The sequence below is a fragment of the Triticum urartu genome, chromosome 6 (assembly GCF_003073215.2).
Source record: "Triticum urartu cultivar G1812 chromosome 6, Tu2.1, whole genome shotgun sequence".
NCBI lineage: Eukaryota > Viridiplantae > Streptophyta > Magnoliopsida > Poales > Poaceae > Triticum > Triticum urartu.
This window is the reverse complement of record NC_053027.1, coordinates 93,440,501-93,455,208: the sequence shown is the minus strand read 5'-3', so window position 1 is coordinate 93,455,208 and position 14,708 is coordinate 93,440,501. Positions and strand designations below refer to the sequence as shown.

The 14,708-nt window shown below is 46.0% G+C and overlaps 1 protein-coding gene across 1 annotated transcript; it reads left to right on the top strand.

The window, feature by feature from the left end:
* The first annotated feature begins 6,508 nt into the window (after positions 1 to 6,508).
* Positions 6,509 to 9,907, top strand: LOC125516599. The gene is made up of 9 exons (XM_048681980.1): positions 6,509 to 6,710; positions 6,831 to 6,972; positions 7,061 to 7,265; positions 7,381 to 7,434; positions 7,544 to 7,676; positions 8,548 to 8,607; positions 8,908 to 9,016; positions 9,104 to 9,362; positions 9,497 to 9,907. The coding sequence occupies exons 1-9, from the start codon at positions 6,509 to 6,511 to the stop codon at positions 9,686 to 9,688; spliced, it is 1,356 nt and encodes a 451-aa protein (XP_048537937.1). The 3' UTR covers positions 9,689 to 9,907.
* Positions 9,908 to 14,708: the final 4,801 nt, after the last annotated feature.

Here is a 14,708-nt window from a genome sequence, read left to right as displayed (position 1 = left end):
TTTAACATAATGTCAAAGTATGACTCCAAAGTCATAATAGACCGCATCAATAAAACGACATATAAAACACTAACAAAGACTCGTCAGATCCGTATAAATGAATCTGCATGGACACATAAACCTAAAATCCGCAAGGTTCGGCGCATCAAACCTACAAAGACACGAACTACCTCGATCTATGGTCCCACTCCATAAGACTTCGTCGTAGCAGGAGAAGATCAGAGTACGTTTGAAAATGCAACTAATCCCGGGGTGGTTTTGATAATTCATAACAGCATATGCATCATTAAACTAATGCCTACTCACATAATATTTCAGAAAGTTCAATCTAGGTATGGCAATAAGATGTGAATGTGGACCCCTCAAAATGCGAAGGCAAACATTGGCAAAGCTCCAAGACTAAATTTTGGTTAAGTGATCAAATATCACATTGAGTCCATAGGAAAGCCAATACTATTAAAAGGGATGAGGTTTTGATCATGAACTGTTTGCTCAAGTGCTTAGAGATCGATATTGCTCCAAAACCCTCAGTCACACTCTCACTTCTTTCTATGTTCAAAACTCTAATGTCTATCTCGGTCCCACCGAACTACATCCAGTTGGGCCCACCGAGAAACACTTGACATAGCCACTAACTAACCCTAGCAATTCGGTCCCACCGAGATAACCCTTCGGTCTCACTGAAGAGCACTTGCCAACCTTCTGTTGCCTATCGATTTCATCTCTGAATTTCTGAGTGGTTTTGATCAATCTCACCGAAGTGTGGAAAGTGATTAGGTCATATTCACCCATCAGTCTCACTGAGCTATTCCATCTGGTCTCACCGAAAAGCCTAAAGTTCAAACCTTTTGCACTAGCCAGTCTCATCGAGTGTTTACACCCGGTCCCACCAAGTTGTGCATAAAGGGGTGTAACGGTTAGATTTTTTGTGTTACTTATATATACCTCCACCCATTCCACCAACTCTCAAAGAGCAATCAGGACGAAACTACCACTTCTCATGTCCAATTCTGAGAGAACCACGTACACTTGTGTTGAAATCAAGGGGGGTCCACTCCAACCATTTGATCATTGATTTTTGGCCCCCTCAAGTTGCATTCCACTCCAACCCTTCTCCTACTACCATGCCAAATCTGTGAGAGAGTGTTGAGTATTGAGGAGACTATCTTTTGAAGCACAAGAGCAAAGAGTTCATCATCAACAACAATATCTATTACCTTTTGAAGATAGTGTCTCTTAGATTGGTTAGGTGTCACTTGGGAGCCTCCAAGCTCGTGGAGTTGAACCAAGGAGTTTGTAAGGGCAATGAGATCGCCTACTTCATGAAGATCTACCCTGAGTGAGGCTAGTACTTCGTGGACGTAAACCATGATGGCATACTTCATGGACCCTTTGTGGGCGGAGCCCACCGTGGACTCGCCCAGCCATTACCCTCTATGGGTTGAAGTTTCCATTAACGTGGACATACGAGAGCACCATCTATCAGAACCACGCCAAAAATCACCATTATTTTCTCCGACCCCTCCTTTACGCTCATATGCAAAATCTTTACTTTTCGCTGCCTACTATCTAGACTTGCATGTGTAGGGTGCAACAAGACTTGTGAAATTGCTAAAAACTTGCCAGGAACTAAAACTGCGAAAATGTTATGTTTTTATCTGGTCAAGTAGTCTAATTACTTCCTCTAAACCTACTTACGATCCTACAACCTTTGTTATCAATGTCATTGCACTCTCCACTAGGACGTTACCCGATGAAGACTAAAGAGATCATGCTTTTAAAATTTCCGAATACGCCCACAGAGATGCAAGGGCCCCACACCTTCCAACATGGCAGGGTGAGGGGAACTGACGAAATTCGTGGCGGATGGCCCTATGGAACCCTAGCTTGGCATGGAATGCTTCTATGATGCTAGGATGAAAGTCTACCTGAATGTATCTAGCTCCTATTACATTTTTGTTGAGAGACTTATTATTTTGTCGGCAAGCAAAATTCTAAACTCACTATAATGTATAATTTTCTTAAGTAACGAGCCTCCTTGTTGATTTCCGTTAACAACCCATCAATTTACATGACAGACACCAAAAATTCAACTGAACACTAAAATGCTTAGCAAGAAGCCAGGCATGGGTATGACAACCTCCAAACAGAGGGAGTGCTCCTAAAGTCATATTACAATCACCAAGAGAAATATAATGTAACGACGAGGATAATGCACCAGTAGTTAGAGTTCAAAATGATCATAACATGAAGGTTTTTTAGCTTGCTCCATATCTAATTATGGGATCGTTGATGCCTAGCCATGTCTACTGCTGTAGATTTTTGTCATCACTTGCTTGATCATCAGGATGACGTCTTCATCAATGCTTCTTTGCCCTTGGATTTTCTACAAGATGGCCTAGTTGATAAGATGATGACACATTCTGGAAATGACAGCTCTAGGATCATCAGGAAAATTTCATTCAAAGAGCATGCTGCATTTCTAGTTTTCCAAATGGTCCAGCACAAAGCAGTCCCACCCAGGAGAGCTACTTTACATTGACCAGGAGGAAAGAGGTTTAACCATTCCCCCACCAGGTCATCCAAACTCTCGGGAAGACTAACCAGGTCAAGGGCGAACATAAAAGCTATCCAAGTAAATTTGGACATACTACATTCAAAACATAAGATGCTTCAATGTTTCTACATGCCCACGAAAATGGCATTGATCAATTCGAGTCAAACCCCTCATAAATAGATTGTCTTTGTGTTATTGAGCGTTAGCCATGATCATATATTGATTTTAAGGAGCATGTTCACCTTATAGACATGTCTATATCCCACCAAATCAGTTGCTTTGAGTTGAAGGTAAAATTCAATGACTAAGAAATAATCTTTGGCACCTAGTTTGCATTGACACTATTTCTCTTCTGGGAAAGAGTAACTTCATCCACAAAATTTATGAGATCGTCTCATTGCTCAACGGTTTCACCCCACATAGTCCTCTTGAATTGTAAGCTTCCAAATCTTCACTTTTAACGTGTTGCAGAATTATCATCTTCATGAAGCAAATGCATACAATATGGAAAAAATTCCAGCTAATTAAGGGTATGTCCTCACCTCATATATCTTCCCAAAACAAAGTAGTGGCACCATCGCCTAGAGATATCTCTGCTATCCTTGGAACATGGGATTAACTTTAACCAGGCTCTGCCAAAAGTGGGGGCCTCCAACTCTAGCACCTATACCGGGCAAGGTTTGACAACAATTAATACCAAACCTCACATGTTTTCTTTAGTTTCCAGAGCCACTTGCACAAAAAACTTTGGTTCATCACTTGTAGATCAAGTAAATCAAGGCATCCACAGTCATTGGGCAAGCACATTGTGTCCCAATTCACCAAACGATACTTTCTTCTATTCATGCTCTCTTGCCACACCATCTTTCCCGCGCAAAGTTCCATTTTACTCAAGGGTCCTTTCTGGGCTTCCAGGAAGGAAATCATGTATAAAGGGATGGTAGTTAGACATGAATTGGTCAATGTGACCATCTATTGTTTAGATAGAATGTTTCCTTTTCAAAGGGTCATCTTTTTCTCAATTTTCTCCTCCACAAAATCCCATTAAGATTTGTTGAGTCTTTTAAAATCTATAGGCCGGTAACTCTTTGAAAATCTACAGGTAAGGTTAGATATTGCAGAGGCAAAGACCCAACAACACATGTAAAATTTTACTTATATTGTTGTTCTCTTTTACTGTCTCTCCTAATAAGTAGAATAGTTTACTCTTATGAATTGAGCCCTGAAACTTCTTCAAAAACACATGGAATGTATTTCAAGTTTTTGGCTTCAATTAGGTCATCTTTCATAAGAAAACGGTGTCATCAACATATTGCAACAATGTCAGACCTCCATCAACTAAATGAAAAACAAGTCTAGAAATTAAATTATCTTATTGACCCTATTTGACAAACAAAGATAGGCCACCAGCTATGATGTCAAATAGGAGGGGTGCCAGAGGATCCCCTTGTCCGACATCCTTAAAGTTTGGGAAGTAGGCACCAATTTGGTCCTAGTGTTGGTCGACGGCATGGGAGAGAAAGAAGTTCCTCAATGGAACCTTCCACGAGGGGCAGCAATGTGTGTAGAGGAGGAGCGCCGCCGACGGCGTGCTGGCACCGCCAATTGCGTGGAGGGCGACGACCACGACACTGTGTGTGAGTAGGGGGTGTGGATGCCGACTCGTGCGACGTGGCCGGTGAGCATACTGCCGATGACTGGAGATGGCCGCCGGCCGGAGTCGCGACGACGACAATGGATAGTTACGGTTTCAGATTTTGGGAGGGGGGGTTCCTTTTTTTATTCGAGGGACCGGCAGGTAGGATAGCCAAACATATGGCGCACACGTATGCCATATAGGGTCTGGCGGGCCAACCCCAATGCATATGAAAGTGTGTATGTTTTGCCAAATTCCATATTGCCTTTTATACATCTTTTTGGAGGGGGTTGTATGGAAGCAGCAAGGCTCATTTAAATTTAGATAGATAGGCTCATAAAATGTGATCCAACGTTGGAGTTACCATCAAAATCACCTCAGCTTTGGCCTCACAAAGAAGAAACAATAATTTTACCACTAGCACATTTTTTCTTTTGAAGGAACTGGAAACCTCTCACATCGGACCAATAAGGACACCAGGCGCACATTGCACGAGCCCCACCTACCGACTCCGGTCAAAAAAGCGCGCGGCAGCCCTGCTGGATGCTGATGAAATAGAAACAGTGAAAAATCCCGCCCCACAAATCAAGGGCGTGTTTGATTGCCCGCATCAAGCCCAACCAGGCCCGCGCGGGAAGCGAACGGGCTGTTTGGTTGCCTGGTTTTACTATTGGGCATGCATAGCACGAAACATAAAGCACCTCTGGGCCTGCCTTGCTGGGAATTCAGAAATCGGCAGTTTCTCCAGGGCCAGGCCTGAGTGGTGCACGTGGGCGGGCGCGGCTGCACGCGCGCGGCCACCCTCGAGAAGCCGCCTTGCTTCCCGAAGCACCGGTAGTTATTAGCCTCACCGCCCCTCACCGCTCCCTCTCCCCACTCTTCCCCACTCTCCCAACTCTCACCGGCGGCGGCGGATCGGAGTAGAGGAAGAAGACCACCAGACTCCATCACCGGCGGCGGCGGATCGGAGCAGAGGAAGAAGACCACCGGACTCCATCAATAGCGGTAAGCACTTCTCTCTCTTCGACATGCATGCTAGATTCGATCCACGGCGGAGGGAAATGGGGAATAGAGGTAGATAAGCATAGGGGTAGTTCATACTAGTTCTAAGCAGTTCATACGAGTTCACACATGCAAGATCCGAATGCATAAGGTAGATTTCGGGATTGGGGGATAGGGAAATAGGGGGAAAGGCGGTACACAACGGACACCGGCTGACCGCGGCGACCGTCACCGTCGTGCGGAGCGGCTGGTCGAGCCGCTGGCCTTCATCTTCTTCTTCATCGCCGTGCGGGCCGGCGGGTCGTCCTCATCGTCCTCGGCGGAGTCCAGGTCGATCTGCCAGGTAGGACGGACTGGCTCCGGCGCCCTAGCTGGCATGTGCATCGCCTCTTCTTCCTCCTCCTTAAGCTCCCCGCCGATGACCGCCAGCGGCGTGATAGCTGTCTCCCAGTACACTGCGGCGCGCCGGTCATTAGGAGCCCATTAGGTCTTATACTTGCGCCACTTCTTCCTCTGTTTAGGGTCGTCGGAGACGGCCTGATTCATGGCCCAACGAATGATGTTAACTGCCATGGCGCCCTTCGCTGGGTCGGGAATTAGCGTCTTCAGCTCTTCTTTACTGGCCTTCATGACCACGGCATTCGATTCGTTCTGCATGTCAGCCATGGAGCCGAAGTTCGAGCACACCTCCATGGTGTTCTCGAACTTGGTCCGGTCACCAGCCGTCCACCCAAGGAAGAAGGCCCTCCAGCCAATACCCCAAGGGAAGGGGTTGGCATTGGAGCTCGAGCTCGAGCTCATGGCGATGGGGAGGAGGAAGGTTGACAATGAGAGAAGAGAGGGGGTGGGTAAATAGTGATGGGCAGGGTGAGTAAATATAGGGGGATGAAGAGGAGGAGAAGAGTGACAGGCATGCCGTTTTTACTACAAGCTCTTGAATTAGCCATGAACTCTGTGCAATGCTTGACTCCATGACTTGTGTGCAGATCGAGGACACGGAGGTGCTTCCGGCCGTTGACAACAAGGGCAAGCAGCCCCCTCACCCAATGTCCGACGAGATTGAGCTGCCGCCCACCGCCGAGGAAGACCCGAAGACGCCTGAGGGTGTCGACGACGAGGGCATGGAGGAGCCCCCCAGCAACAAGGGCCGCAACTACGGCCACTACCATCAGGAGGATGACCCAACTCACTTCTGCAAGGTCATCCTTGCACCGAAGCTCAAGTGCATCCCCATAACCCTGGACTTCACCAAGCACTTCGTCGCGGTGCCGACGGAGTTCAAGTTCAGGAACAACACCGGTTGCTCCTGAAAGATGACGGTCAAGCTGATGATCGGCAGTGTGACACTAGATCAGGGTTGGGCCACCTACGAAGCCGTTCATCAGATTAAGATCGGCTACATGGTGACGTTCAAGCTCCTCACTCCCGACACCCTCAAGGTCATCATCTTCGACGACGATGACATTGAGGTCGTCAACAAGTGCGGGAAGCACGACGACGCCTTCGCGCCAAGGAGTAGGGCCGGGCCACCTCTTTCGAGCGTACTATCAAATTATGCTAGTTGATGGTTTATGCGTTGAACTGTTATATTTGTGGTACTGCTTATATCTGAATTATGTTATGCTCTGTTTATAGTCTGTTTTGCTTATGATGTGTGCTGCCGAAGTGTGGTGGTAACCTCACCAACTAGCCAAAGAGATTACCACACATCAGACCTTGCATACAACCAAACATCATGTTTTGGATTTGTGGACTACAACCAACCAAACATCAGGCAGTGTGTTTCAATCCATGCAGGCAAGAGGGCATGCAGGCAACCAAACAACATGCATATGATGTATTTGAGGCTGCATTTGCATAATCAGGCTGAGTAGAAAAGTGCATGGGATGCAGGCACTGTTGCACGCGGCAACCAAACACGCCCCGAACGCCCCGAGCGCCCTCCCGGCATCCTCTGTCCCTCACTTCTCGCAACCCAAATCGCTGCAGTCTCCCCCGGGTGCGGCGACGACGCAGGAGCTGCCGCCGGCGATGTTCCTGGAGCAGGTCCCCGCACACCTACGGGGCGAGGTTCGCCGGAAACGCCTCCTCTCTCGGCCCTCGCGGCCGAACGTCTCGTTAATTTCCTCCTCCTCTGTGCTTTGACGGGCGTGCGACGTGCGTGCGTTTTGCGTCGCCAATGCAGCGCCGATGGGGTGATGGTGTGATGCGCGATCTGGACATCTCCATGCGTGACCAGGTACGTCCGCACTGCTACTGCTGCTCTTCCTCTTGTTCGTAGAGCCCGGTGCTTGATGCTCTGGTTATTGATGGCGGCGGGTTCCTGATTTGGGGGGCTACTGCTGCAGGGCCCGGTGCGCTCGGTGGACGATACGCTGTTCCAAAGATGCAGCTTGGTCGCGTCCGTGGCACGCATCGCGAGCGGCGCGGCATCAGGCGTCGGTGGAGGATTGCTCGCTCTCTGGTTTGCGACGGGACAAGGTGAATCCTTTGTCGATCTACAAGTAACCGATTGCTTGATTTGTTGTGGCCGTAGCAAATGAGAACCAATCACCTGAAGTTTTTCATGCGAGATACAGTACAAATTTGTGTTAAATTCTGTATGAAGGTAGTACTACCTCTTGTTCGGTTTAGTTCAAAAGAAAAACTGCATGTAAGAATGTCTTAGCAAACATACACGTTAAGAGATATATATACCAGTTTTGATACAAATTTACCAATGTTGTGGATATGTACACGGTCTTTGCTGTTATGCTCTGCATATAGAAATGATAGAGTGAACTTGTATTATACCTGCAGAATGAAAAGAGTAGACTTTTATAAAATCGCGATATTACGAAAATAGTTTTCAAGCAAAACCCAAAAGGTGTTAGTTTCACGCCACCAAATTGAATATTTCCTAGTACAATGCGAAGCTAGAGAAGTTTGATTGTATTTGTAAGCACAAAGATACACCGCCTATTTAGGAACAGGGGTACTTAGGCCCTGTTCCGATCCCCTCCGCTCCCCAACTGCTGCTCCCGGAGCGGAGGGAGCGCCAACACAACCGTGCGGAGCATCTCGAACCCAGCTCCTCGCGCGGAGCGGAGTCGAGAGTCCGGAGAGCTTCCAAACAGGCTCTTAGTTGTTATGCTTGTTAGCCTATGCTCCCACTCATTTAGTAAGCTATTCAGAACAGAATACCACCTCAATCGAACGCCTATTTCAGTTCAGGAAAAATGAAACAAATATCCTCGAGTGCACAGGTGTTGAACAGAGTAAAGCTACACAACTATGATTGTTGAGTTTGCTGCTGCAGGGACTCGCCGTTGGTATCATACATGCAGATGCTTACTTATACTCTTTTGTGCAGTTCAGAAATTGCTTGGGGTTCCACGTCCTCCTGGAATACTGATGTTGGGCTACGGCTGCGGTAAACCCAAAGGCTTTTAACCTGCCACTGGCCCCTGTAAATTAATATTCATAGTGATGTCTGTAAAAGCATTTTATGTTATATATGCACTAACAAGTAGAACCTTTCAAATTTTGGGTTTTAACTGAACCTGCTAGCGTGTTCCAGCTTCTAGTTTGTGCCATAAAGCATGATCTGGACACGAACATGGACTCAACCTCAGAAATCATTTCATGGTTGACTCTTTCTTTATACCGTGTCCATGAACCAAAGTTTTGTCTTTTGCACTGGAAGTGCTAATTCGATGAAGCTATATTTCAGGTTGTTTTTCCTTGTACATGAAGATGCAGTATTATGACCTCCAGAAGGATTTTGCTGCAATCGTTTTGGAGCATGGAGAAGAACACACGAAGAGGGAGCTAGCTAAAATGTACAGTTTGTGAACTAATGACGCTTTACATCTTTTTCCTCAATATCTGACAAGCCTGTTTCAACTAACAATTTGATCCATTCACAGAATACTCAATAACCATAGCACTGACAAATCACTGGTTGAAGTTCTGAAGAGGCACTATGTAGCTGATCATCTGTTGAGTGATGAGCATCAAGAGAAGCAACTTTTCAGGTGGCGCCAACGCCATTTGTATGTGGACAGCGCTTTTATGGAGAGGTTGAAGGAGGAGCTTATAGAAGTGGTGAAGAAGAAAGTTATAGAAAGGGTGGAGAAGTCTAAAGCAAACAACGCCGACGGTGAGGCCGAATCAAGTGCAAACGTTGTAAGTTTAGTTTTATTTGCAGCTTGTCAGATCCAAATAATACCCCTTAACATCGGTAGTACTACAAGAGGTCGGATAGCCAAATTAACCAACAGTAACTCAGTAAGTGCCTGCTTCTATGTTCACGTTTGCAGGGATTATTTGAGGAGGATCCACTGGCTTGTGTGCTTGGCACTCCAGACAGCAACAGGAAGATGAACATGTTGCACACAGGCACTATCCTGACGAGACGGGAGCTTCTCATCGAAGAAGTTACTGGCAGCATCATCTCCGACATCCTGAAAACTGCCCCCATCTCCGACATGCTGGAAATTGCTGCATTATGATGAAGCCTTGTCGGCGTCGTGGACAAAACTACAGTTAAAACTTTCAGGTGTGCGTGCAACTTTACTTGGCATAGTTGCAGGTTGCGTTATGCGTGCGCGCACGCAATTCAACAAATGGACACGCGTTAGATTCGGTCGAAATTCACAGCATGCTCTCGCAGAACCGTGGGTTCGTTTGCTGGATATGCTTGCTAATGAACACATTTCTCGTTCCCCCGATGAGGTGTGGTCGGATTTGTTGGAAATATGAGCAATTTACCGAATGATTTTATTAATAGAAATACTAGATACAATATGACTATTATAGCAGGGATAAAACAAGTCATGCAATCTGACACAGAGAAGGTAAATGGCATCTGCATATATGAACTAGAACGGAACATATCTAGAGCAGACACTAGAGCAAGAAACTGTGGCAGAAGCTTAAACAGAAAGAGTATGAGAACGCACGGAACAGCGGCAGAAGCACTGCTCTTGGGGTCGACGTCCTCGCCGGCCATGTCATTGAAGAGGTTGTCGATGTCGGGGAAGAAGTCGCCGTTAGAAAAGTGGCCGTCGGTGTCCAAATCGTCCGTGATGAACCAGTTAGTAGTCGCGCAGAGCGCTCCCCAAAACCTTATGACCTTTCTCCCATACAGGACTCAAAGAGGTTGGGTTTTGGAGGTCTACTGTCCCGACCTGTGGTGCACACCGCAAGCCGGGATGGGGAAAATCGCAGGAGCAGCTTAGAGATTGAAACTCGGTGGCGAGAGGAAGAGGATGTTCTGCTGTGTCTCTCTCGAAAGGAGCGACCTCTCTTTTATAGGCACAGAAGAAGCTGGCGAACGGGCAGCGACAGTAGGTGAAACGAAGAGAGGGAGACGAAGTGAAACAGCCAGCAGCAAATTTTTTTTCAACTTCCCTGCAACCTTTTGTATACCAGTCGTGTGGCAAAAAATTTAGACATCGGCTTGGCTCATTCCCGCAACCCGCGGCGCGACGTGTCGTGACGAGGCGGACAACGGAGGAGGGGCGTGCGTGAATGTCTTTATTCTCATTCTCATACATGTGGGGAAACAACCACCTTTATAAGGAGGTCCGACTTCCATCAAACTGGCAATGTGAGACTAAACTTTGGTTCCTTTGGTTCTAAGGAAAGATTTTTAGAGGTTCAATCATTAGAATTGTTTCCCCTGTCTCTCATTTGATTCATAGGATTGAAATCCTTAGGATTTTTTTCAAGGATTGCATTCCACTATGTTTTGGAAGAAATTTTCGCTCAAAGCTCTTGTTACAATTTCCTTGTCTTATGTGTGATGTCAAACATTCACTGGGGCAAGTTCCTGTAGTTTTCCAATCTTATACTTGGATTCAAGAGGACATGACAGTGTTATCTTGTGTTTTTTCGTATTTCTGAATCTTGCGAATCAAAGACAAGGCGGCCGCTGCTCCTGGCACTGCAGACGAAGGCGGCGCAGAGCTGTATGTTCAGAAACTTGTGATGTTCAGGACCGTCAGCAGGGAGCTCCTCAGGATGGATTTCATCCGCGGCCACTGTATGTATGGCCTGTAGGCTGCATGTATGTGTGTTGTGTAGGCGAGTTAGCTCACCAAGTCGTATTTTTACAAAGATTTAGCCACTCCATCTTGTATGTGTGTTTTTATAGGCTGCATGACAAGGGTTCGGCGAAATGCATAAAAAAGTAAGTTTTTTTTTTGAAAAGAGAGAGCTTCCCAGCCTCTGCATCAGAACGATGCATACGGCCACCTTAATAAAAAGCAAATAGGTTTAACAAAGTCTTATAATCTCAAAAAAGTAAAAAAAAACGAGCAGGCAGAGCAGTTTGCCCCCAATGACCTCCACTAGGTGAGACCACTATCTCATCTCTACGTCGTGCCGGGGATCGAGCCAATGATTGAGGGTTGAGTTATGTGATCATGTTGTCTCTGGTGACCACCACAATCTTGTGATTGTGATTATCCTGTCACAGAGAGCCAAATGAAAAAGGCTAAAAAAAGCCACAACTGGCTGGCATAAAAAAGATAGGAAAATTAATTACTTATCCTATTACATGATCATCATCCAAACCAGTTAAAAATATCCTGTGCTACCATCTTTTACCGGATAGATCCAGTAACCAAACGCTCCCTAGCATCCGTCGGAGTGAGTAGCGACCACATACGGATCAACGCAGTGGCCCGGAAGATAACCTGCAAAAAATGAACATTTGATATTCTGTTAAAGACCAAATCATTTCTGCAGTTTTAGACCGCCCACAATAAAGCACATACTCCTATGCAAATGTGGTTCGCTGTTGCGGACTCTATCCCGTTAAGCCACGTTCTAAATAACGTGCTTACAAAACTCGGAGGAGTAATGCTAAAAACTATGTGCACCGTCCGTCATAGAACCTTGGCCAACGGGCAATCCAAAAAGAGGTGTTTGATAGTTTCATCCCGACCACAAAAGTTACACCTAGTAGGTCCTGTCCAGTTACGCTTTGCCAAATTGTCCTTAGTTAAGATGACTTGTTTATGTACAAACCACATAAACACTTTAATTTTCAACGGAACCTTGACTTTCCAAACATATTTGGAACTAGGAATGGATCTAGAATTGATAACATCAAGATACATTGATTTAACTGTAAACTCCTCAGTCCTAGTAAGCTTCCAGTGCAACTGATCGGGCTGTTGAGACAGCTGAACCTCCATCAGTCTACTCACTAAATGGAGCCACGCTTCCCAACGATTGCCAACTAGCGTCCTTCTGAATTGAATATTAAGGGGGGCGGACTGAAGTACCGTTGCAACATAAGCATCACGTCGTTGAACAATACTATAAAAAGACGGGTATTGAAGTGCGAGGGGTGTCTCTCTTAGCCAAGTATCCTCCCAGAATCACGTGTTGGCATCATTTCCGATAATAAACTTTGTCCTATTGAAAAAGGCTGATTTAACTCTCATGAGCCCTTTCCAAAAAGGCGAGTCCGTCGGCGTCGCTGTCACCTGGGACAGAGTTTTGGAATGAAGATACTTACTACGGAGAATTTGCTCCCATGTGGCCTTAGTCTCAACAGATAACTTATACAGCCACTTGCTGAGAAGACATATGTTCTTGACTTAAAGATTTTCAATGCCAAGTCTCCTTGGTCTTTTGGTCAACAAATGATATCCCATTTGGCGAGTCTGTATTTTCTTTTTAACTCATCACTCTGCCAGAAGAAACGGGATCGATAGAAGTCCAGCCTTTTCCTTACTCTAACTGGAACGTCGAAAAAAGACAAGAGAAACATAGGCATACTCGTGAGAATCGAATTAATAAGAATTAATCGGCCTCCGTATGACATGAGCTTGCCCTTCCAGTAATTCAGTTTCTTCTCAAATTGATCCTTGATGTACTTCCATTCTCTGTTTGTCAGCTTACGATGGTGAATTGGTATACCTAAATACGTAAAAGGTAAAGTCCCCAATTCGCATCCAAACAATTGCTTATAAGCCTCTTGTTCGTCATCCGCTCTTCCAAAACAGAACAATTCGCTTTTATAAAAGTTAATCTTTAACCCGGTCAATTGTTCAAATAAGCATAACACCAACTTCATATTTCTCGCTTTCGCCAAGTCATGCCCCATAAATATGATCGTATCATCGGCCTACTGTAGGATAGAGACACCTCCATCCACTAGGTGAGGCACCAGGCCACCCACTTGACCAGCATCCTTAGCCCTTTCTATTAGAATTGTCAACATATACAATGTTGAACAAAATAAGAGACATCGGGTCACTTTGTCTCAGGCCCTTATGTGTCTGGAAATAATGACCTATATTGTCATTCACTTTAATTCCAACACTCCCTTTTTGTGTGAAAGATTCTACCTGGCGTCGCCAGGCTTCATTGAAACCTTTCATGCGTAAGGCCTATTGAAGGAAAGGCTATTTGATTTTATCGTACACCTTCTCAAAATCCACCTTGAAAACCACTCAATCTAGTTTTTTCGAGTGAATTTCATGGAGCGTTTCATGAAGGACCACAACCCCTTCTAGGATGTTTCTGTCCGGCATGAAAGCTGTTTGGGAGTGCTGCACCACAGAATGCGCAATCTGCGTGAGCCTATTAGTCCCAACCTTGGTGAAAATTTTGAAACTAACATTAAGAAGACAGATCGTCTTGAACTACTCAATCCTCACAGCCTCTGTTTTCTTAGAAAGCAGGGTTATCGTTCCAAAATTGAGATGAAACAACTGAAACTGTCCAGAGAATAAATGATGGAACATATGTAACAAACCCCCCTTAATAATATGCCAGCACTTTTTATAAAACTCCGCCGGAAATCCATCCGGCCCTGGAGCCTTATTATTTTTCATCTGTGAAATAACTTCAAAAACCTCCTTCCACTACAAAAAAAAGACACATCCGTGACATTTTGGGCCGAACAATTTTTTTTTCTGTCATACATATGATACTTCTATGACGATAATTGTGACAAAACCCGGTATCATCATAGATATGGTGGGCTCCTACTTCTATGTCAAAAAATCATGACATAAAATGGGCTTTTCGTCCTGGACGGGCCGGAGACGCAGCTGCATGACATTCTTTGGGCCGTCCATGACGGAAAAAACCGTGGTAGAAGTGAGGGGGAGGAAAATTTCGGGGAGTTCCCGGTTATGGTGGGAGGTCGGAGGCAAAGCGATGCGCGTTTCTCTCGTACACGTACGCGCGTGTGTGCGAGGCATTGGCTCTAACTGAACCCGAGCGAGGCGTTGGGCTCTAACTGAACCCGAGCGATTGCACTGCAGGCTACGCGTTACTGAACCCGAGCGATCGATCGATGGATGTTAACTGAACCCGATCGAGCAATTCCTTCGCTACTGCTGCTAACTGAAGCCGATCGATGCTGCCTCTGGGATGAACAGTGAGCGTTGCGGGGGGGAGGGGGTTGGATGAACAGTGAGCGGTGGCGTTGCCTCTGGATGAACAGGACCTCGTGGTGTGGTGGAGGGCTGGATGAACAATAGACGGTGGAGGGATGGTTGAACA

What these genes read in the sequence shown, in the direction of transcription:
- LOC125516599 (XM_048681980.1), top strand. Translation starts at nt 6,509, where the DNA reads ATGACGGTCAAGCTGATGATCGGCAGTGTGACACTAGATCAGGGTTGG. An exon ending in CCGCACACCTACGGGGCGAG is followed by an intron (nt 7,266 to 7,380) that starts GTTCGCCGGAAA and finishes TCGCCAATGCAG; the next exon opens with CGCCGATGGGGTGATGGTGT. An exon ending in CCGAATCAAGTGCAAACGTT is followed by an intron (nt 9,363 to 9,496) that starts GTAAGTTTAGTT and finishes TCACGTTTGCAG; the next exon opens with GGATTATTTGAGGAGGATCC.